General features: G+C 42.9%; 1 protein-coding gene across 1 annotated transcript in view; it reads left to right on the top strand.

The window, feature by feature from the left end:
• The first annotated feature begins 3533 nt into the window (after positions 1-3533).
• MCU (mitochondrial calcium uniporter) overlaps positions 3534-25169 on the top strand; it is a 237261-nt gene continuing 215625 nt past the window's right edge. Inside the window, exon 1 of the mRNA XM_049854829.1 lies at positions 3534-3721. Within this exon, the coding sequence (XP_049710786.1) occupies positions 3542-3721 (180 nt within the window). The 5' untranslated portion in view covers positions 3534-3541. The remainder of the gene's footprint in view (positions 3722-25169) is intronic.

The raw sequence follows: 25169 nt of genomic DNA, 5'->3' as shown, positions 1-25169 counted from the left end.
AGGTGACTGCAGCCGGTAGGTATAGGGAAATGGGGTTAACGACATCTGGAAAAGCAGTGAAGCCAAACATCTGGCAAACAGGTCTAGGCTGTGATTGATAATAAATATTGGAAGACTAAACCCTTTCATCTTGCTCTCCCTCTTCACGTACTTTTTCCTGATCTTTAAAAATTGCTGACCTCACCTGAATCATAATTCACATTATCGGTGAACCATAAAACACAGCTTTCAGACCTCTAAGCAGGTTCCTTTCATGTATTTTCTTGCTTGTGTCAAGGAACTAGGTGTATTGCCTACCCTACCTGTTCTGGAACGTTTAGGCAAACACTCCACTGAACTGAGGTATACTTGGGAGCTGACTTCAGTGTACTTTTCGGTAGGGAACCTAGTGAGGATTTCATGGTCCAGGAAATTTGTTCTGATCAGTTTTAGCTTAAAAAAAAAAAAAAAAAGACCTACCTGTTTTTAAGGATTGACACAGAAGACAATTCTGGAGCTATGTAGTTTTCAGTGACCACATTTTTATAAGAGTAACATGCAGGTGGAAAAAAATTTAAACCACTCAAAGGAGTAGCTGGCTACTCCTTAAAAATTCCCATAGATAACACAGTTTCTTGTTTATTCTTCCAGAAATCGCTGCCTACCTACCTACCTGCTTGCCTATCTACCTATCTATTATCATCTGTCTCTGTATATATATAAAATACTAGCTTTAGAAGGATCATCTATACTATATTATCTGTATCATTATTTTTAAAAATACAGATAGCATAATTTATTTTTTTAACGGTTGCATAATATTCTGTTGTAGACTTAGTCTCCAATTTATTTAACCAATTCCCTATTGGAAGACATTCAAATTGTCTTCAACTCTTTACTCGCAAAAACAGTGCTAATCACTCAGTCTCTGGCATATAGCAGGCACCCAACCAATGTTAATTCCCTTTCCTTTCACACACACCTCACACGCACACCTCTCCACCCCACACACACAGTATATACTTATGTGCGTGTACCTATATGTATATGTTTGTCTACATATATGTATATGTGTGTGTGTAGGTAGATAGGTGCCCTGGTGGTGCAGTGGTTAGGTGCTCGGGTGCTAACCAAAAGGTCAGCAGTTCAAACCCACCAGCGACTCCGAGGGAGAAGGAGAAGTCTGCGTCCATAAAGATTCGAAAACCAAAACCAAAACCAAAACCCCGTTGCCTTCAGTAGATTCTGACTCATAGCGACCCTATAGAACAGGGTAGAACTGCCCTGTAGGGTTTCCAAGGAGCAGCTGGTGGGTTTGAACTGTTGGCGTGTTGGTTAGCAACATAGTTCCTGAGCCCTTAACCAGTGCACCACCAGGGCTTCTCCGTAAAGTTTGCAGCCTTGGAAACCCTGAGGAGCAGTTCTACTCTGTCCTATAGGGTCATTATAAGTTGGAATTGACTCGATGGCAATGAATGTGTGTGTGTGTGTATGTGTATATACATATATATACACATATACATTTTTTATACATATATATGCTTTTAAGTGTGAGGATGGTTTTTTGTTGACCTATCCACATATTCTCCTTATGGCGCCTGACCAACCAGCAGTTGTGAGAACTCTTCTGTGGCTATGAAAACGTTTTTTTCTCTGTGAGGAAATAACTGACATTTGCTGAGATTAATTTTCAGCCCTGGCTTATTAGAACCCAATTTAGTCAGTGGATCTTCAAAGTTCACAGCCCACTGTGATGCATCAGTAATCTCATCTTGGTAGGTAAAAGATGACACATTTTCGTAAATAGGTAGGAAGAAAGGCTTTGGCAATCCCTCTGGTTTCAAGTTTGTGTCCTTTTCTGGCCCATTTACTGTGGTTCTGTTGCAAAGCACAAGACTGAATCTCAATACTGTAGGATGTGTGTCTAATTTTCATACTTAGAAAAAAGCAGAGGAATGGCAACTGCCAGTGAAACTTCTCAAAGTGGAGCTGCAGGGAACTGTCCTGATTCATAGCAAGATTCGGCTTGGGCACAGAAAGTAAAAAAACCAAAACTCATGGTGACCCTAGTAAATAGAAGCAAAGGGACAGGAGAGAAGGGGAAATGCCATGGCATCAGTAAATACACAAAATGCATTTGGGATAAATATAGATGGTTGGAAAATGAAGCTCCTCCAGCAATGTCACAGATTTCCATCTAGGGGGATTACGGTGCGCAGCTGTTGAATGGGGGTCTCATTCCTGAGCTCTCAGGTTCCACAGTTGAGCAATAAATGCCTTTTGGGTGAGTGGCATGATAGTCTCACCAGGACCAGCCAATCATCTAACCATTGTGGAACGGGTGGAGGGATTAAAGAAACTACAGGCTCCACTTCATTACTTAACTATTTTGGGCCAAAAAAGTACCATTTCAGTGAAAGTTTAAAAAATATTATCAGAGCAAATGATGCATTAAAATTATCTTTTTATTTGAATTTTATCACTTGAGGCAACGCTGCAAGGATGTTTTCTGAAATTTAGAGTAATTCCTTTGCTTTCCAAGTCATTATCCTGCTTCAGATTTTAACAGGAGGTTCGAGAATCAACCAACTCGTAATAATAAACAGATAGAAAGGAATTCTTCTCAAAAAAATTCAAGAAACGAAAATCTCTTTTCTTACACAATCTTCAATGAGCCCTCATTATGAGCTTGTTTTGTGGAAAGAGGTATTTTTCAAGATGAGGTGGTCAAGAGTTATTCCAAAGTATATTCGAATGACTAGATAAATTACGAAACATCATTAAAATAACTGTGACATGATTTTTTATTACTTTGTCAACATGTTCTATTTCTAGAGTTTAATAAGTGCACATAAGGTCAAATACGGTAAGAAAATAGAGAGTGCTGCTTCTGGAGAGCGTACAGAATATCAGTACAAGGGTGCTGTAAAAATCAATCGAGTATTTGAAATGCATACAGTTCTGTTAATTCACTCTGATGGCATGTACTCATTCCAGAACTTTGATATCTTAATTATTCTGTCCCTCCTACACTATTCTGCACATCACAGTCATTAAATCACCCCACGATGTAGGGTTAATTTCAGCATAAACAAGTACCGTCAGTTATGAATGATAACTCCGGGCGTGTCGTTGAGAGTTACAGGATATCTAGATAATGGTTATCAATTCGATGCCTATTTTGCCAACTTAGAACACTCACGAAGTACAAAGCTTTGCACAAATATCCATTTCCCCAGTAGCCCTTACCATAGCCCTACCCCCGCTGAAGATGAGCAGACTCGAACCTGCCATCTCTACTCCGCTATTCTGAGGGGCTCGGGTGCCGATTACGGGTTCCCCAGAATTTGTTCGGAATTGACTCTCTCACTGGAGGTAACTCTGGAAACAGCAGGCAGCCTGAGGAATGGTTCTCCCGCCACTCGATTGGGCCCCGCAGGAAGCCCCGCCTCGCCAGCTCGGCCGAGAGCCGCGGTTGGCCCGGCGTCGCTGAGTGGCAGCTCTTGGCTCCGCCCCGGCCGTCCGCTGCGCTGCCTGGCTCGGCGGCGTTTCCAGTCGAGAGATGGCGGCCGCCGCAGGTAGATCGCTCGTGCTGCTCCTCTCCTCCCGGGGCGGCGGCGGCGGCGGCGGCGGGGGCGTCGGCGGCTGCGGGGCGCTGACTGCCGGCTGCTTCCCCGGGCTGGGCGTCAGCCGCCACCGGCAGCAGCAGCAGCAGCAGCGGCAGCAGCAGCGGCACCGGACGGTGAGCGAGCGCGCCCGGCGGCTCCGGGGAGGGCGGGGCGGCGCTGCTGTGCGGAGCCGCCGGCAGGGAGGCCGCCGGGGCAGCGGGCGAGTTAGCTCAAGTCCCGCCGCCGCCGAGGTGCCGCGCGCCGGGGAGCCGCCGTGCCCTTCAGGCGCCTGCGGCGGCGGCCGGGAAGGGAGGGCCGGCGGGCGGGCGGGAGGAAGCCGCGAGGAGGAGGAGGAGGAGGGGCGACGGCGGGCTGTTCCCGCAGGACCGGGGACACCAGGGCGGGGAAGGGACGGGACTCGAACTCACTGACCCGCCCCCGGTCTCGGTCCCTCCCCCCGTTCTTAACAGCTCTGCCCCGGGGCCCGGGAGCGGGGCCCCGTGCAAGTCGTCCCCTCTCCCTGCTCCTCCGGGCCGGCTGGGTGTCCTGAGTCGCCGCGGCTGCCGTGGGTGTGTGTCAGGAGGGTGTCAGCGCCACGCTGCTGGGAACTGTCCCCGGAGAGCAGCCCCGGGCCGTGGAGGGGTCGCCCCGTCGCCCCGTCTCGGCCCTCGGGGGACGGGCAAATAGGAGAATCAAACTTTATTCCCCTCTGTGACTTCCTGCGTGTGTGTGCTTGGGGAACCGGCCCCTTTGAGGTGGGTGCTGCATTGCTTCAAGCTCCATTCGGTTCCCTAAAGGTCCTCGGTGGTCCTTTTAGAGGGCTGGCTTGCTCATAAGCTTGTTGGCGTGCCTGAAGAAGGAAGGTGGGCAGCAGGCAGAGGAGATGCCAGTGTGACAAGTTGTTGGAAGGGGTGGATTTTGTGGTTGCGTTAACCGGTTACTGCTGGGTTTCTTTGGCCGGCATTGAATTGGCTGGCAATGAAAGGGGGTTTCTATTTAAACAGGCTTGATCCGTGTTTGTGTGTGTGATTTCTTTTTTCAGTTGTGAGAGATCAACTTGACATGGAGTTGGTGACCTAACAAGTCAGCAGGTTCTCTTCCCTTGGACTTTCTAGACTCATATGTGTTGGTCTCTGTCCAACTTTGAGGAAAAGAGTGTAAGGTTTTATTTCCTAGGGCTAAGTTGTATAGTGTGGTAATAAGAGAATCACTACAGAGAGCCTGATAGGAGACGCTAGCTCCCAAATAAATCCACCTGTCCTGTTCTGGTCACATGGCTCTTGAAAGAAACTGAATTGGAGGTTTTCAGAGAGCACACCCCCAGACCAATGACAGCATCAAACTAGGTGTCTGAAAGAGCTGTGAAAAGAACAAATGTTCTGCAAATGCAAGGTGGGATTGTTAATTATTAGGCATAAGTATGGTGGGTCCTGTCCTCATCCTTGTGAGAATATTGTGGTTTTTCATGTTTGGCAAACTGACATATTGCTTTGCCGAAGCTTTTGGGTGCGAGCCGAGCTTTTCCACAGTTCAATTTAGATTTGCGTGTTCCATAGCCTCCAGTTATGTGTTTTGTTCTTTTAAAACATAAGGGCACTCAAAAATCTGATTGCATTCTCTTCTCCTCCAAATTGTTTAAAGACTTCCAAGTTATCTTTCTGTCTATCTTAATAAGATACGTTCTGACTCTGCACAGTTTTTAGAGTGTTTGGGTGTGGTATTCATTTAGTTTCTTTTGCCTCATAAATTTTTCACTATGTGAATCTGTCAAGCTGTGAGTGTCTTCCTTGTGGGGGTACTTTACCAGAGTATTCTGTGCTATTCTGGGGTAGGGAAAGTGGTGTGCTGAGTTTGTAACTGAAAGCACAATTAAAATGAAGTGTTATTTCTGAAGGGCAGAAATGTTATCATGGGAATGGTGACTTGTAAATGAAATTAGAATTGTAATATTTTGAAAAAAGTTGAACCCGATTATTTAAAATATGTAAGCCCATTTTTTTCTTTTTCTACCATTGCTCTGAAGCTACTCTGAAGTATACAGCTGTCTCCATCCGATATTCTCTGATTCCTAACAGAACATTAAAATTGAAAGGGATCTTAGAGACTTATTTAACTCTTGACATTTTATGCCTAAATTGAGGCCCAGAAAGGGGAGAGATTTGGCCAAGGCTACCCAGCTAATCCATAGCGGATTTGGACTCGCACCCACTCCAGATATTTTGACCCCAGTATCGTGTTCTTTGTATTTTAAAGTGTAATTGCTCCTTCACGTCTCTCTCCTCCCTGGTAAAATTAACTGTTGTCTGTTAGGAAAGTGCTGATATTTCAGAACTCTGTGAATGGGAATTTTGTAAGTAGATGTTGATTTGAGACCACATGTATTAGACAAATATGGGAACAAACAACTTGCCAGACAAAATACATACTCTTATAAAGGTCCCTGAGAGACGTTAAGGTTGAATCTTGCAAAGAGACATCCTGAGTATGTGCAGCAGATGGCACTCTGCATCGGACTGGCTCACAAGCCCAGCTTGTGCCACTTTGGTTCTGCTGTTGTAGGTATGGTAAATCAGAGCCAGGGGGCATAGCCAGTTACCAAAATTAAGCCAAACTCGTTGCCACTGAGTTGATTCCAACTCATAGTGACCCTATGGGACAGAGTAGAACTGCCCCGTAAGGTTTCCAGGGAGTGGCTGGTAGATTGGAACTGCCAACCTTTTGGTTTGCAGCCACAGCTCTTAACCGCTGCACCACCAGGGCTCCATAACCAATTACAGTACTGGTCAATCTTTGCTGTAGGGGCGTGCTTTTTGAAATCCGTCTTTTCCAAGTCCGGAGAATGAGTCCAAATCAATGCAGTAGTTCAGTTAATTGGTAAATGCAGTTGTGAAGTTATAAACATAACAGTTAAAACATCATTCAACTGAGTAAATAGGAGTAAAGAGGCAGGGACTTATTCAATATTTTTAGCACCATCTAGTGTAATTTTTCCCTTCTTGTAGGAAGAGCCTGCATTGCTCCCCAGCTTGTGACTATAACTAAGGCGGATGCAGAATGTTTGTTGAGTAGCCTTTCTGTATGGTTAGTGAAGGTAGCTGCTATTTCAAAGTTGATCCTTTGGGGGGGGGGCTGGCTTTCATTGGGAGCTGTGTAATGCCTTTGCCAAATCAAACCATCTTGTCTCTGACTTTGACAACCTGACTGTTGGCATTTCCTTGTGGCCAGTGGCTAGACTGAATTATTAAATCTCTTGCTTAAGTCTGTCATTGTACTGTTACAGTTGGTGGATGTCTTCCTACCTTTCACATAACAGTTCTTCTGTTTTATCTGAAAGTTTTGACAAAAGTTACATTACCTGACAGGAGTCCTAATTTTTTAATTGGGTTCCTCATGGTCTGCCCCATCTTACTTTGCCAGGTCCATCCAAGCTCAAATACTCCACTGTGCTTAAGTCGGTCTCTGCCCTGTTCCCAAATGTCCCATACATCCATACTGAATGTTTATACAGTTTTTATAGCTGAGTTTCAGCTTTAATCACCCCTTAATTGCTCTCTTATGGAGCACTGATGGTTCAGTGTGGAATTTTTGCTTTCCCTGTAGGAGACCTGGGTTCAGTTCCTGGCCAGTGCCTATCGTATCCAGCCACTACCCGTCTGTCAGTGGAGGCTTGCCTGTTGCTATATGATGCTGAACAGGTTTCCGTGGAGCTTTCAGACTAAGACGGGCCTGGTGATCTATTTCCAAAAACCAGTCAGTGAAAACCCTATAGATCACAACAGCTCAATCCACAATCTATCATGAGGATCGTGCAAGATCAGGCCTGGGGTCACCAGGAGTCAGGGGTGGACTCGATGGCCATTGACAACAACCGCTCCTCTAATGTCTGCGGTCCATTTCAGGTTAGAGACTGTGACATAGGACTTCTCTTCCAATCTCACATCCTCACTTTGCACGTGAGGAGACAGATTCGTGGCGACATGTGAGTTTATGTGTGTGATTAACGACAGACCTGAGATCAAAAGTCATTTAAATAGAAGTGAATTTGAGAATAAATCCTAGTTTAAATCTTAACTTTTGTGATCCTTGGCTCTTAATCCCTTTCCATTGCTCTATTCTGTCCTCTCTGAATTCTGATAGGATTTATTATTTTTGGAGCACAGATTATCACTGACCTGTCTTATTCTGTAAATGTTTCATTTGTGGGCACCTTATCTTCCTGAGAGGTTGGCAGTTCAGATCTGCCAGGCACCCCTTGGAAACTCTACGGGGCAGTTCTACTCTGTCCTATAGGGTCGCTACAAGTCGGAATCAACTCAACGGCAATGGGTTTTTTAATCTTCCTGGGGAGATAAGGGTAAAGATTGTGTATCTTATTACCTTTGTGTCTTTCATAGACCTCAGCGCGGCGCTGGGTACCCTAGGTGGCACTCAGACTAGTGTGAGTCAGTAGCACCTTTTTGTCTGTTTGCCAGTGAGAAGGTCTGCTCTTTTTCTCTTGCCCACCCTCCCCTCTTGTTTGATTTGATTAATAGCCTGTTGCTTAGGTTGCTACATTTGGCTGATTAAGCTTGGTATTGCCAGTGCTGGCTTTGGCGGTATATTACTTACCCTTCTTTATGGTGGATTGGTACCACTCTAGTTCTACAGAAGTCACTAGTATTCTACCCAAAGCCAGCAAAAGTGTGATGATTACAAGGTTATTAGAAATGTATGCTCAAATCAGGTTCTAGATTTGTTATTTTATCTTACTATGATATTAAGCCATTGAAGGTTCTGGATAAATATGGCTAGAATGGGCTTCTTTTGTTTTAAAGGAAGCAGCCATCTAGTTGCTCATCTTAAAATCTTGCTTATTTTGAAAACCCTACAATATTTGAATGAGTAAACTTGGATTTTTTCAGCAAATCCTAATTAGTTGAAATAGTCCCAAGAGGCTCTATTTTATGGTTTATGGAACTCTTTACTCGGAGAGGAAATCCAAATAAAAAATGCAGCATCAAGAATGGAGTAAGTCAAAGACAGTAGATTGATACTGTATCATGTTTTGTTTTGGGGCTGCCTAAGTTTTTTTTAATGTTTGAGGTTAACAGCAGGGAATGGTCACAGTCTTACTCAGTAGCACTGAATTGATACCGTTATCTGAATAGTTGTTTGGATGTTGTTTTTATTTCTTTTTATATTCTAGCCTTGCACCCGTATAGGTTTTCTTTAAAATTATCGTTTGTTTTCTTGTAATCAAGTACATGGTTACCTTTTAAGGTTTTGGGATAGCTGCTTGATATATGGTCTCTGCCTTTGAGCCCTCTATTTATTTGATTGATTAATACCATACCATGGCTCACGGATGTATTAGCGTTACTGGAAGAGCGTGGAACCCTGACACAGTGGTTAAGACTCGGCTGCTAACCAAAACGTTGGCAGTTCAAATCCACCAACCGCTCCTTGGAAACCCTGTGGGGCAGTTCTGCTCTGCCGTATAGGCTCTCTTTGAGTCAGAATTGACTCGACGGCTTTTACAGATTTAGAAAAACATGTTGTTAGGTAATCTAAAATAGCACCCTAGCAGGTGTGTATCTTCAAAAAAAAAAGATTCCTGGAATTTAGAGCTTGAAAAGACCTCAGATTGAGAAAACGAGAGTGCGAGGGGGCAAAACGGCTGTTTCCTTAGCAGTCCCACAAGTTAATACAGATTTCCTGTATTAATTTTAATAAGTTTAGTGAATTATTGGCTCATAAACTGTGTACTGGCTTGAATCTTTTATATCGATAAAAATATAACTTGGTAAATTACATCACCAATTGGGTCTAACAGCATGCTAAAGCTGAAATTTTTCTGATGCAGTTCTGGAATAATTGGATAATGTGACGTGGCATTTTGACATTGTGCTTAAAAATAAGCCTTTTCTCAAGTTTCTTTAATTACATTAATTGTATTTATCAGCCCAGAAGAGTAAGGTGTTTAATTTTTATACCTTATTTCTAAAGTTTTGCTTTTGCATTTTTTTTTCTTGCTATTTATTGTCCATTTTGTTGTTTGGACAGCACTTGTAATGGTCACCAGAGAAGTGCTGTGGAGCCCGTTAGGTGCATGAGACTGTCCAGAGGACCGGCCCGTTAGGTGCATGAGACTGTCCAGAGGACCGGCCGGTTAGGTGCATGGGGCTGTCCAGAGGACCGGCCCGTTAGGTGCATGGGGCTGTCCAGAGGACCGGCCCGTTAGGTGCATGGGGCTGTCCAGAGGACCGGCCCGTTAGGTGCATGGGGCTGTCCAGAGGACCGGCCCGTTAGGTGCATGGGGCTGTCCAGAGGACCACAGGCGTGCAGTCCCGGCCCGTACTGCCTTACAGGTTACAAGAGCTCTTGAACTTTTTTTGTAATTGTGCTTTATGTGCAAGTTTACAGTTCAAGTTAGTTTCTCATATAAAGATTTATATCCACATTGTTATGTGACACTAGTTGCTCTCTCCCTAATGTGACAGCACGTTCCTCCTTTCCACCCCGGATTTCCCGTGTCCATTCAATCAGCTCCTGCCCCTTTCTGTCTTCTCATCTCGCCTCTAGACAGGAGCTGCCCAGTTAGTCTCACGTATCTACTTGAACTGAGAAGGACACTCTTCACAAGTGTCATTCTATGTTTTATGGCCCAGTCTAATCTTTGTCTGAAGAGTTAGCTTCGGGAATGGTTTTAGTTCTGGGTTAAGAGAGAGTCCAGGGGCCCTGTTCCTGCAGTCTGATTCAGACCATCAAGTCTGGCCTTTTTGCTAGAATTTGAGTACTGCACCCCACTTGTCTCCTGCTCCGCCAGGGACTCTGTGTTTTGTTCCTTGTCAGTGTGGTCATTGATGGTAGCCAGGCACCATCTAGTTCTTCTGATCTTAGGCTGAGGTTTATGTGGCGCTTTCTGTCTCTTGGGCTAGTATTTTCCTTGTGTCTTTGGTGTTCTTCATTATCCTTTGGTCCAGGTGGGCTGGGACCAATTGATGCATCTTAGATGGCAGCTCGCTAGCTTTTAAGACTCAAGACACCACTCACTGAAGTAGGATGCAGAACATTTTCTTAATAAACTTTGTTATGCCAGTTGACCTAGTTGTCCTCTGAAACCATGGTCCCCAGACCCCTGCCCCTGCTGCTCTGTCCCTCAAAGTGTTTGGTTGTATTCAAGACACTTCTTAGCTTTTGGTTTAGTCCAGTTGTGTTGACTTCCCCTGTATTGTGTGTTGTCCTTCCCTTCGCCTAAGATAATTCATGTCTACTGTCTAGTCAGTGAATACCTCTCTCCCTCCCCACCCTCGTAACCATCAAAGAATGTTTTCTTCTGTTTAAACCCTGAGTTCTTACAATAGTGGTCTTAATGCAATATTTGTCCTTTTGCAACTGACTAATTTCACTCAGCATAATACCTTCCAGAATTATCCATGTTATGTGATCTTTTATGGATTCATCGTTGTTCTTTCTCGTTGCATAGTATTCCGTTGTATGAATATACCAGTCTTGAACTTTTTTTTGTCTTCTAAGACAGGCCTCCTTTGTGCTTCTTATGTATCTCTATTAAGTGGTGTTACAGGAAGTTGAAGAGTATTAATGTCTGCTTTAAACTTTAGTTCAGAGGAAGTTAATGCCACAAATAACTAGAAAGCAAATAGGTTAGCTTGGATTACCTAACCTCTGTAGATAGAGCAGATATAGAAGAAAGTATCTAAGATCCAAAGGTATCACGTTACCTCATTCAGTTCTCACAGTGACGCTCTGAGAGGTATCTTGGTTTTATACATGAGGAAAGTGAGGATAGGACATAGTTACTTCCTAAGTGTCATAAACTGTCTTAGTGCTAGGGATGCAAAGATGGACAAAACAGATGTTTTGGAGCTGGGATTTAAGCCTAGGTTTGGCTGGAATTAAGGCTGTACCATGCCGCTGTGTTGGTGTGAGTACTCGTTCCTTTTCATCTACTAACATTCTCTTCTAAGAAATTTCACCATCCTTCCTGCTAATTGTTGTCTTTAGGTGCTGTCGAGTAGGTTCTGACTCACAGTGACCCCACATACAACAGAACGAAACAATGCCTGGTCCTGCACCATCCTCATAATTGTTGCTGTGTTTGAGCCCATTGTTGCAGCCATTGTCTGTGCATCTTGTTGACGATCTTCCTCTTTTTCGCTTACCCTCTACCAAGCTTGATGTCCTTGCCAGGGACTGATCCCTCCTGATAAATAGAATGTCCAAATTAAGTGAGATGAAGTCCCACCCACCTGGCTTCTAAGGAACATTCTGGCTGTACTTCTTCCAAGAGAGCATTCTGGCTGTACTTCTTCCTGCTGATTATATTTTCTACATCTCTCTCCTCACCCTCCCCTCCAGGTATTAGCTAATAAGGATCTAAGGTATTCCCTCCTGTGGATAATTTGCAATGTAGTTTGGGATTTTAAAGTGTTTCACCCAGTAAACCTGGTAATTATTGAGTATTGCTTATATATCATAGACTTTTATAACTTCGCCTAGTGTTATACACTGGCAGTTTAGTGGTTAAGTGCTACAGCTGCTAGCCAAGAGGTCAGCAGTTCGAATCCACCAGGCACTCCTTGGAAACTGTATGGCGCAGTTCGACTCTGTCCTACAGGGTCACTATGAGTCGGAATTGACTCAGTGGCGATGGGTTTGGTTTTTTGGTAGTGTAATCCACGACAATCCTTCAGGAGACATACAGATGGAAAAATGAAGATCTAGAAAGGTTAGATAACCTGCAGTCATTCAGAAAATGTTTTCTAACTTCAACTTTTTGTGAGACACTGTGCTGGCCACTCGGGAAGCCGGATGCCCCTGTGATGGTCCTAGAAGAGTTGAGTGTGGCCAGGAGACATTGTACAAACAAGACTGTAAATGGCTGTGCTTTTTTTTTTTTTTTAAGACATAGTGAGGGCACTTAGACCTACCTGAGAGAGTGAGAGAGTTGGGGGAGGCTTCACAGAAGAGGCCTCACATGAGATTATACAATGTGTGTGGGAGACTGGAAAAAGATGTGGTTGACCTTCCAGGCAGCACCGAGATCTGGCAGGATGAGGGAATGTAGGGAGTAAGATGTGTTTGAGAAACAGGAAGTAGTTTGTTTGACCCGAATATGGGCAAATACAGCCGGAGATTAGGCCGGACCAATGATACTGACACCAATAATAATATTTATCAAGCGTACCATGTGCCGGACTGTCAAGCAGTTTACGTGGAATATCTCAATTCTTGTGATACCCTGTTGACCTAAGGACTGCTGTTACCCTAATTTTACACATAGTGAAACTGAGCTACCTCACATTGATCAAGTGATTTGCCCAGGATCACAACTGGTAAGTGACACAGCTAGTAAATGACTTGCCCAGGTAGCACAGCTAGCAAGTGGCATGCCTGGCATATAAACCAGACAGCCTTGCTTCAGATCCTGTCTCTTAACCACTGTGCTATATGGTAGAGAATTAGATTGTGAAGGGATTTGTGAAGGAGTTGAAAATTTAGGTCCGTGGTTTTCAAACTCTTTAACTCAGCCCACAGGGAGAAGTACATTTGACATGGTCACCCAGTATGTCTCTGTGTGTGTGTGTGTGTGTGTGTGTAAGTAACTAAGGGAAAGTTTCATGAGACAATATTCTTACTATATATGAGGTACTCTGATATTTTCTATTTTGTTAAAGAAATACTGCTCGGGACCTGCTTTTGCAATCGTAAACCACGGTTTGAAAAAATACTGCTAGTCAATGCTTGAGCCACTGAAGAATTTCACGTAGGAGAAGCATGTGATAGAATTTATGCTTTTAGGCAGGTCACCCTGGCAGTGGTGTAAAAGCTGGGTTGGAAAGGATGAGACCAGAGAGGCAGAGAGACCTGTAAGGGGTGTCTTGATGGACCAGGCAAGAGTGCCTGAAGTAGGACAGTAACATGGGGATGGAGAAAAGGGAATAGAGAAGAGGGAGACTTAGACTTAGGAGAAAAAGGAATAGGAAGAGGGAAACTCAAGATCTGTCTGACTCCATAACTCAGGTACTGAAACTTTATTTCTGGACCTTAGTGTTTCTTTTTAGAATCATGTTAAATTATTCTTCTTCGTTATCTTTTCTCTGTCTTCAATTTTGTATTTAAAATATGCTGACCTGGTTTGATTATTTTTATATGATTTTAAAATTTATCTATCAAATCACATGCCCACCTTATCATGTGATTTGATAGATAAATTTTAAAATCATATAAAAATAATCAAACCAGGTCAGCATATTTTAAATACAAAATTAAAGACAGAGAAAAGATAACGAAGTCTCTGAAAGAGTACATTCTGTGGGTTATACTCATGCAAAGTTACATGTGGAAACTCTTAACATTATGTTTGTTAGAGGAGTACTTTGAATAATTTTCTTTGACTTTACTTTCTTTAACTTTCCATTTTTGCAATATATGAATGGATGAAAAGAGTCCTTTTATGGCCTTAATTTATTTTGATTCCCTTTGGGGAAAATTGACCAATTGTATGATGTTCTTGTCTTTTTGAAAAAACTAGCTACTCCTAAGCATCCTGGTAAAATTTTAGCAACAATTCTTTCCATATCAGCAATGTAGCTATATAATATTTTCAACTGCTTCTGCCACATGAGTTTATTTAGAGAGAGAGACAAAATATATGACTGAGAACAAATTATTTTACTGGACTGCTTTATTTAGAAAGTACGCATTCTTCGATCTTCCAGGTTTTATAATAAAAAGTATCAATTTATTTGATAGCTGTGACGGTTTTAGATACATTACAGTAGCTGCTTTACCAGAAGAGATTGTATTTGCAATATAGTTGGTGAGCTTTTTGAAATCTGACAGGAGCAAAGCATTGCTGTACCATCACAGAACTTTTTTTTTTTTTTAATTAGTTTTCTGGAATATAGTTAAATGAAAAGGTGATAAAAAGGTGTGTACGTGTGTGTTTCTTAGTCACCAAAGTAAAAGTAACTGAAGAGGATTAGGTGCCATGTGGTTTAAATAATAGAGTCAGGATGTGGGTTCTATTCCTCCCTCTTCCATTAACTTGCTGTTTGACCTTGGACAAGTCACTTAACCTCTCTAGTTTTAATGTTTTAGTCAGTTAAATAGGAATGCTTGATTAGGTGAGCCTAAAGGGCTTCTTTAATTTTATATAGTATTCTACAAGTCATTTTTATTTTATCTAATTTCATTGAGTGGTGTCTGTGAAATCGTAAACCCAGGTGTCTTAGGCTGAGTTCTTTGGAGGAGCAAACCAGTGAAGGAAGACCAGTAAATATAAATAAATATATGTATTTACTTCAAGGAAATGGCTTACACAATTGTGGAGGCTAGGAAGTCCCAAATCCACGGGTCAGACTTCAGGCTGGAGTCTCCTTCTGGATCACATGGTTGCAGGGACAGATGAACCCAAAATCGGCAGGTCAGATGGTATCTGCTGGCTTATGGGTCTGTAAGAGCTGGCGAATACCAAAATCTGCAGGTCAGACAGCAGGCTGCTGTCCCACATCCCAAGAACCGGAGGTCAGAGGATGACGAGTTGGATGCAGGATCGGGAGAGGGTGTGCTTTGCCAGCACATCAATATATATTGGACATAGGCTGTACCCCCAAGGAAACTCCCCTTTGAACTGGTTGGCTGCTCACATCAGACCACAGAATGGAGGATCATTGCATAATATCTGCCAAACCACTGAGAATCATGGCCTAGTGAAGTTGACACATAACCTTAACCATCATAATGCACCCTTTGTCAGTTTGGTACCTGTACATACCTCCTGAAACTGTATGTAATCTCTAAAGACAGTTATAAAGTCATACAAGTGCCGAACATGATACAACTCACATGCGTACAACCAAAAATGCACTAACCCTATTTATATCTTATATTTTTATAAGTAATACAGTAAGATAGAGAAGAAAACAAACAATATATATATACACACACATACATGTGTAGCAAAACAAGGAAGAAATACTAAAAACAATTATAGCCTTCATTTCTGCAACTGGTGGGGTGGACCCAAACCTTTATTCCTGAAGGGTCTGGGCCATTAGTAGTCATGTTGGAATTGGGTTGCTGTAGTTTTCCATTGACTTTAATCATAGGGCATGGTAGTACTAAAAGATATCCTAAGGGATGTCTTGTATTCCAGACATATTCTTCTTTACCTCCATTATGTAATATCAGTCTGATTCCCACTTGGTAGTCAGGATCAGTCAGTACAGTAACTCCCTTCTTTGCCTGTTGATCCAGAAGCATGAGGAGCCCAAAGCAGCCAGGTGGCATTCTTAACTTCCAGTTCAGTGGAATCAGTGTTGTATCTCCTGGTAGAAGCATTCCTTCCTTTGGAACTAAGACTTCTACACTCTCAGAGCATAGGGTCACGGTGACAGGGAGCAAATTATGCATTTGGGGCACTAGGGGTAATAGTGAATGATACCAATCCCATTTCTACCCCCAGTTCATTGACCCATAAATGCCGGCTGTGGGAGAAACAGCACCATATATTGGATGGTGGATTAGAGCATATACAGCCTCCTGGAGAACATTGTTGCAACCCTGCAAGTTATTGCCATCTTGCTGGCACCGTAATTGTGTCTTTAGGAGGCCATTTCATCATTCTATTAAGTCAGCTCCATCAGGATAATAGAGCACATGGTAAGACCAGTGAATTCCATGAGCATGGGCCCATTGCGACACTTCATTTGCTGTGAAGTGAGTTCCTTGATCTAAGGCAATGCTGTGTGGGATACAATGACAGTGGATAAGGCATTCTGTAAGTCCACGGATGGTAGTTTTGGCAGAAGCATTGCGTGCAGAGAAGGCAAATCCATATCCAGAATAAGTGTCTATCCCAGTAAGAACAAAACACTGTCCTTTCCATGATAGAAATAGTTCAGTGTTATCAACCTGCCACTGAGTTGCTAGCTGGTCACCTCTAGGAATGGTGCCATATTGGGAATTCAGTGTTGGTCTCTGTTGCTGGCATATTGGGCACTCAGCAGTGGCTGTAGCCAAGTCAGTCTTGGTGAGTGGAAGCCCTTGTTGCTGAGCCCATGCGTAACCTCCATCCCTGTCGCCATGGCCACTTTGTTCATGAGCCCATTGGACAATGACAGTAGTGGCTGGGGGAGGAGGATGACTGGTTTCCACAGAACGCATCATCCTATCTACTTGTTAAAACCCTCCTCTGCTTTGGTGAGCATTCACATGAGACACAAATATCTTCACTTCTTTGACCCATTCGGAGAGGTCTATCCACACACATCTTCCCCGTATCTCCTTGTCACTAATTTTCCAGTCACCTTCCTTCCAAGTCCCTGACCATACAGCCAAACATTGGCCACAGCCCACCAATCAGTATACACTTGCATACCTGATCATCTCTCCTTCCAAGCAAAATGAACAGCCAAGTGCTGTGCTCTACGTTCTGCCCATTGGGAGGATATCCCTTCACCACTGTCCTTCAGGGAGGTCCCAGAGAGGGGCTGCAGTGCTGCCTCTGTCCACTTCCATGCAGTGCCTGCATACGTGCAGAACCACCTGTAAACCAGACACGAGTTTTCCCTTACTCGGTCAACTGATCATGAGGAACTTCCTGTGAAGCCATAGATGCAGACTGAGAGAAGGAAGGTAATGTGACAGGAGTGGGGACCATGGGCACCTGGGCCATTTCCTCATGTAACTTGTGCCTACAGGTCCTGCTCAAGCCTAGTCTCTTATATACCATTTCCATTTAATAATGCATTGCTGCTGTGTACATCCAGCTTTATGACTCTGGGTCAGACAGCACCCAGTTCATGATGGACAGCTTAGGTTGCATAGTGACTTGATGGCCCATGGTTAAGTGTTCAGTCTCTACTAAGGCCTAGTAACAAGCCAAAAGCTGTTTCTCAAAATGAGAATAGTTATCTGCAGAGGATGGCAGGGCTTTGCTCCAAAATCCTGAGGGTCTGTGCTGTGGCTCACCAATAGGGGCTTGCTAAAGACTCCAAACAGTATATCTGCTACTGACACGTCAAGAACCATTGTATCAGGCGGATCGCAGAGTGACTTGGACAGCAGCCTGAACCTGTTGCAGAGCCTTCTCTTGTCCTGGGTCCCACTCAAAACTAGCAGCTTTTCAAGTCACTTGATAAATAGGCTGAGGTAGCACACCCACATGAGGGATTTGTTGCCTCTAAAATCCAGAGAGGACCACCAGGCATTGTGCTTCCGTTTTAGTTGTGGGAAGGGCCAGATGTAACAACTTATCCTTTACTTCAGAAGGAATATCTCCACATTGCCCACATCACTGGACCCCTAGAAATTTCGCTGAGGTGGAAGGCGCCAGAATTTTTTTGGATTAATTTCCTACCCTCTAGCATGCAAATATCTTACCAGTAAGTCTAGAGTCATTGATACTTCTTCTTTAGTAGGTCCAGTCAGCATAATGTCATCAATATAGTGGGCCAGTGTGATGTTTTGTGGAAGGGAAAGGTGATCAAGGCCCCTGTGGACTAAATTATGATATGGGGCTGGGGATTTAATATACTTCTTAGGTGGGGCAGTGAAGATGTATTGCTGGCCTTCCCAGCTGAAAGCAAAGTGCTTCTAGCGGTCCTTCAAAACCAGAGTTGAGAAAAAGGCATTGGCTGGATAAGTACCTATATACCAGGTAACAGGAGATAGATAAATTTGCCCAAGCAGTGAAACCGTAACTGGAACAGCAGCTGGAATTGGGGTCACCACCTGGTTAATTTTACGATAATCCACCGTCATTCGCCAAAATCCATCTGTTGCACAGGCCAAGTAGGCGAGCTGAGTGGGGATATGGTGGGAATCACTACCCCTGGATCCTCCAAGTCCTTGATGGTGGCACTAATCTCTGCAGTCCCCCCAGGGATGCGGTAATGCTTTCGTTTGCTATTTTCCTAGGTAGCGGACGTTCTAACGGCTTCCATTTGATTTTTCCTACCATTATAACCCTTGCTCCACATGTCAGGGATCCAATGTGGGGGTTCTGCCGGTTGCTGATTATGTCTCTTCCAATTATGCATTCTGGAACTGGGGGTATCACTACAGGGGATGGGTTCAGGGACCCACTAGACGCGCTGTGAGACGGACCTGAACTAAGACTCAACAATCTGACTTCCATACGCCCCTACTCTGACTGGTGGGCCACAGTGATATTTTAGTTCTCCTAGAATTAGTTTCAGTTCAGAGCCAGTGTCCAGTAATTCCAGGAAAGTCTGATTATTTCCTTTTCCCCAATGAACAGTTGCTCTTGTAAAAGGCTGTAGATCCCTTTGGGGGAAGGCTGGGAGAAAGGTTAACAGTATAAATTTTTGGCAGTACAATGGGTCCTTCCTCAAGCGGTCCTGGCCTCCCCTTCATTTATGTGGCTCAAGTCTGGAAATTGATTGAGGGGCCATGACTCTCTATTCTGACGATTCGAGTTAGATTGCTGTTCACTTGACCTAGAATTCTTCCACTTGTACAGATCAAGTAAATATTTAGTAGATTTCCCATGTATTTCACTGCTAGGGACATTATGACTTAAGTAGCCAATACCATAAGTCCATACATGTCAGACTATTCTGGTTACTGCTTTGACTCTGCTGTCCATTACGGTAACCATGCCAACCTTGTTTTTGTTGATTAAGTGCTACCACTTGGCTGCTACCACCACAGGGTCTAATCAGCCCCATTGTAGTTAGGTGTCTCAATTCACTTAGGGCGGTTTCCACTGTCGAATATGACTTACATAAAGTAGCAATCATAGCAGTCTTCAATGATGCTGGGTCTCCCTTCACAAATTTGTTTCTCACTGTTGCAGTAAAAGGTGTGCTCTATGGCTTTTTTATGGCCACTCCATCGGTGGGTCTGTGGGTCCAATCTAATAGATCCGCTCTAACATGCCTGTTTCCCTAAGCCTTTGGATACCTTCTACCGTATATCAGGGCAGATCTGGCATTTCAGTTTGATTTAGTGTAGGCCACTGCTTCATCCATGCTTCAATAAACCAAATAAACTAACCTCTTGAGCTGAAACATTGAATGAAGAATCTGTGCTAAGTGGGCCTGTATCAATAAACTTAGACTGATCCAACTTTATGTTCCTTTTACCGTTATTTCATACCCTTAATAGCCATCCCCACACATATTCGCCAGGTTTCTGTTTGTATAAGAAAAATCAAGCAATTCTTTTGGAATGTAGCGTACCTCCTTCTGGGTCACGCTTTGTACTTAACCTCTTGGGGCTGTCTGGGACTTAAGTCTGGTTATAGGTCTAGAAGCAAAAATGTGTGGTGGGGGTGGGTCCAAGTGATTAAGCAAAGTCTTGTAAGGCATCTGCCTTAGACTATGCCTCAGGCAATGCCCCAGGTGCTATCCAGGTGATATCTCAGACAAAGACTCTTCAGACACAGCTGGCTTAATTTCATCAGATATGGTGGAAGGGATGATGGTTTTACTGGGGAGGGTGGCTTAGCAGACAAAGATGGAGTAATGTCTTCAGATGGGAGTAAGAGGACTGGTTCTGTTGGCAGGAGTGATTTAATGGAATTTAGGGGTTCAGTGTCCCCATCTTCCTGATTATCTGCCCACATGCCTCCATCCCAAGTTTTCAGGATTGTATTTCTTCCCAATCAATGCCCTCACTTTAACTTCAGGCACCCTTTGAATTTGGGAATTCAATTGGTGTTGTAATTCAGCCACCCTTATGATAAGACTTTGGGTTTGATTTTCAGGAATATCAGCTCTTTTACTACAAGAAGTAAGGCTTCCTTTCAGGATACAAGAGGCAACTTTCAGTTCTTTATGTGGTTCTTGGGCTTTGACTCTAAAGCCCTGAGCTCATCTTTTTCTTTCAACACTTTGTCTAATGAAAGCGGGACCAACCGTCCAGCCCCTCTATACTTTTCATCCTGACAAAATTGTAGAAAAGTATCAAATACGCAGTCACCCAGAGCCTTGTTTATCAGAAATATTTGATCCATTCGTGATGATATTTTGCCTGTTTCTATTGCCACCTCATGCTATGGATTAGCAGTGCCCTCTTTACTACTGGAGGCAGAGTCATCGGCGCCTTTAAGAAGAGCCAGACTTGAGAACCAATTCAGAAAACTCATCCTTATCATTTTGTTCCTCTAGAACCACCCTCAGTACCAAATGTCTTAGGCTGAGTTCTCTGGAGGAACAAAACCAGTGAGTGTGTGCGCGCACACACACACACACGTATGTATTTATAAAGAGAGATTTATTTTAAGGCGATAGTTCATGCAGTTTGGAGGCTGGAAAGTCGCAAATCTGTGGGCCAGACATTAGGCGAGAGGCTTCTCTTGACTCACGTGGTTGAAGGGGCTCATGAACCCAAAATTGGCAGGTCAGAGAGTAGGCTGCTGAGTCACGGGGCTGTGGGAGCTGGTGAATCCCAAATCTGCAGGTCACATGGCAGGCTGTTGGCTCAAATCCCAAGAACCAGAGGTCAGTGGTTGATGAGTCAGATACAGGGTCCAGAGAGGGTGAGTTTTGCTGGATGTCTGTATATATTGGATACAGGCCACACCCCAAGGAAAATCCCCTTTCAACTGATTGGCTGCTCATATCAAATCACAAAATGGAGGATAATTACATAATACCTGCCAAACCACTGAGAATCATGGCCTAGCCAAGTTGACACATAACCTTAACCATCACACCAGGCATAATATATTTATTTTCACAAGGATCAAAGGCTTGAAGTGAAGAAAAATAGCCTTCCAGTTCCTTTTCAGGAATATCTGATAAACAGTTGATCAGATGGATGACATCTTGATGAACAATTTAATTTACCCTGCATTCCCCTTAACAGTTCATTATGTCTTTAGTCCCATCTTTTGTCCTTGGTCTTCTTTTCTCCAATCCAAACCACTGAGGGAGAGGCAAAGACGTGAAGAAGATGTGGTGGGGAGCAGAGAGGGCTGGGGAGGTGGAGAAGGAAAAAGCAGTTAGGGCTGGAGTGTTGAGGTGCGATGCGGCTGCTCTAATAATTTATTAATTCTGAGTTTTGGTCGGCCAGCCTGAAACAGAAAATATTTCTGTTTTCCACTGTAGTCACGCTACAGGAGTCCTGAGTGTGGAAAGTGTGAAAGCCTTACCAAATGATTAGTTGCCATAGTAGCCTGTTCTCCCGACTCTGCGTACTACTTCTTACTCCCTGAGCCTAGTATAGTGTGAGGAACATAAGCATTCAGTCAGTATTGGATGCATGAGAATTAATGAGGTAAAAAGTCCTAGAGACCATTGTTTGAATCCTTCAACCCTGTGGATAACACAGACGTAGATCATCTTGTTCTCTATGTCTAGATGCTACAGTGATGGGATCAGAAATGTCACAAAGCAGTTACTTCTCTTTGATACAGGCAATAGCTAATAATCTAAAAAGCATTCACAGATTGTGCTGAAACAAGCAGAACTATATAAAATGCTAAGTAAAAATTGTGATGGAAAAAGATGGTAGTGCTATTATAAGTAATTTAAGAAATTGACACAATGACATCTACCTTGGCAAGTGTTTGGTGGGAGGGGGACTGCAGAAGACAGAAAGGAACTATTTGAAAGAGGTGCTGCCAACTCTAATTTCCTTACTGATATATATTTCCAAAGATGACAGATTTTTGGAGGTGTTTATTTTGGAACTCATCTTCCATATTTCCATTTTGCCTCCCCTGTATCCTGTATCTCGCGCTGCCAGAATTCTGCTAGCTACCGTGAAGCAGAGCTATGGCAAGAAGCCAAGTGGGATAAAAATCTACTTTTCATTTCAAAGGAGAATATAGGTGTCAGAATACTTTAAAGAAGTATTTAAAGATAGATTGAGTGAGTAGAAGTAGTAAAAACCAAATGAGAAGATAGAAGGTTTTTGATTGGCTTTTGATGGAATTACATCTCTTTTGGAAACAGCAGAATACCAACTTAGACCTGTCTCTGGCTGTTGGTTTGTCTTTTTTGCTCTTCTTTTTTTTTCCCCTGATCTTTGAGTGCCGGTGCTAGAAGCTGCTGAATAGCAGAAAAATGAGTTTTCTGATCATGAACTGGTGGTGGTGGTTTTTTTTTTTCCAGAGGGGGTCCCAAAGGTATACTTTGTGTGAATGTCTGACAGTGTATGTTTGCATGTTAATACTTGGATTTTGTTTCTTTACTTTTGTTCTTGTTATAACCTAAGAGAAATGAAATATTTTTTGAATTCCAGCTCTGATTTAAGCTTAAAAACAAACTGTCATCTAAGCACCACTGAGGTAGTGAAACAGAATTGTTTTAACATATTACAGAATTTTGGACTATTCATCTACTAAATGGGGAGCTGAACTCTAGTCGGTGCTTTCTTTAATTTTAATATCTCATTCCGCATTAGCGTTTGATTCAGAATGAAGTCATTTCTCAGCGTGGCGAAGTGCCACAAAGCTGGATGATCTTAAACATATAATGGTTTTCTTTTTAATGGTTGCTGGAGCTTTTAGCAGTAAACGGAGAAAATGAAAGGGGAATATAATAGATTTCTTGCCTAAAATGAGTATTCTTGGGAAGATGAAAAGTAGAGACAAGGTGAGGCCCTGAGTTACAGATCCGAAGGTCACATCACAGCCAGCATCAGAAAGTGGCTGCACTAGCTAGCGGAAGAGAGGGCAGAAGGTAACTGCTGATGAGCACACTTTCAAAGGCGCGCACTTGTGAGTCCCATTCCATCACCAGTGGGGTTTTTCTGTTTTGTTTTTCAAATCCTTCTTAAGGAAGTTACATTATGTCCAGTCAAGCATACAAGGGGAAAAGTCTTTTCTTGTTTAAATTATGAGTGTGTCATGCGTATAAAAACAAGTACAATAACATAATGTATGCCCTTTAGCTTGAGAAATTAAACTATAATTACTGCCCCAACTACTTTTCCTTAGTCTTATTTCTTGTCCCCTCTTCCAAAACATTCACTTGAATTTGGTGTTTACTATTCTTATGCAAGGAACCCCAGTGGCACAGTAGTTAAGCGATCAGCTGCTGATTGAAAGGTTGGTGGTTCGCCACCAGCCCCTCTGCAGGACAAAGATGTGGCAGTCTGCTTCCATAAAGATTACAGCCTTCGAAACCCTATGGAGGCAGTTCTACACTGTCCTGTAGGGTTGCTATGAGTTGGATTGACTTGATGGCAAAGGGCTTGGTTTTTTTTTTTTTTAATTCCCATGGGTGTGTTTATGCTTTTGCTGTGTATGTGTGTATGTGTAAATATTATATAGTATTTTAGTCATGTTTTAAAACCTTATCTAGAAAGTATTATACTGTATGTATTCTACAATTTATTCCTTTTCCTTAATCTTTTTTTTTTTTTTAATTAATATGTATGTAGTTGATACATGTAGTTCTGGCTTGATTTTTAACTACTCTGTGGTTTTCATTCTCTTCCATATTTTTAACGGTTCTGTTAACTACAAGTCTCTTTAGCTGAATATTTTCGGTGGACAGACAGAAAAGAGGAATAACTTATGTCACTAGGAATGTTGTTTTGACTTTCAAAAAAGCCGGTTTCCATTTTTGGTGTGGAATGTCCTTGTTTATCATATTCCTGGGAAAACCCTTTCTGCTTCCGCAGAGAAGGCGGAGACGAGTAATGTTTCGTTACACAGATGGAGGGTGTCTTGGGCAAAATGCAGAACAGCATCTGCTGTGATACAGCAGGCTCCTGAAGAATTGAGCTGTGCAGCCAAAGCTTGCTTTACTCTACCAGAATTCTCTTATTTTACAAGTGCAGACAAGCTGTGGTTGAAAACTTGATGGCATTAATTTATTGTTTCTTCGGATATATACGTTTTGGAATAATTTGCAATTTGGGGACTGTCTGCTTTATTTAGTAAAAGGGTCCGTGTCTTGTATGTAAAAAGACTGTTCTTGAATTGGGCTGTGGTTTTATGGAGCAAAGGAAAAATAAAGTCTGGGAATGGAGGGAGGGGTGGAGGGGATTTCTTTTGGAGGCAGGCGGTTGATGTGAAATAAATATGTATTTGTCAGTGTATGTTCTTACTTTGTAGTCATTCTTCTTAAAAGGCAATCTCCAATAATTTTTTTCCTTCCCACTTTCATTCTGTTGTCTTTCCTTTGCAGCATCCTTGATAACGGTTTGAGCATTTTTGCAGAGTACACAGTGCCAAGTTTCATTCAGGTTGTCCCGCCAAATGATTTGCTGTAGTGCACTAACCAGAAATGCTGAGGCAGCAAGGGAAACACCGATAAATGGGATGCTTTCCAGGACTTTAGCTCAAAGCAAGGGAAACACAAGCCAAAATTAAGAAGAAAATATTAGTTAGGCACCCAAGATACAGTCCAGCCAGATATGCTATTAACGGTGAGTGTACTGTTGTAATTAAATTGATTGGGACCTGGGCAATTTGAATCACCAGACTGGCCTCTAAAAAGGTGGTCCAACTGTAAGCATATTAGGATTAGGGGCTAGGGTAAGAATAGTCTTTTGGTCAAAACTTAATTCAGAGTGAAAACTTAAATTGTTTTTGCTTTTTCTTATTGGGTAGATTCCAGTGCCTCAAGATTGATTCAACTCAGCTGCCTGTTT

Source organism: Elephas maximus, chromosome 16, assembly GCF_024166365.1.
Source record: "Elephas maximus indicus isolate mEleMax1 chromosome 16, mEleMax1 primary haplotype, whole genome shotgun sequence".
Classification (NCBI taxonomy): domain Eukaryota; kingdom Metazoa; phylum Chordata; class Mammalia; order Proboscidea; family Elephantidae; genus Elephas; species Elephas maximus.
The sequence above is the reverse complement of the archived record's forward strand: the minus strand, read 5'-3'. Positions and strand labels throughout refer to the sequence as shown.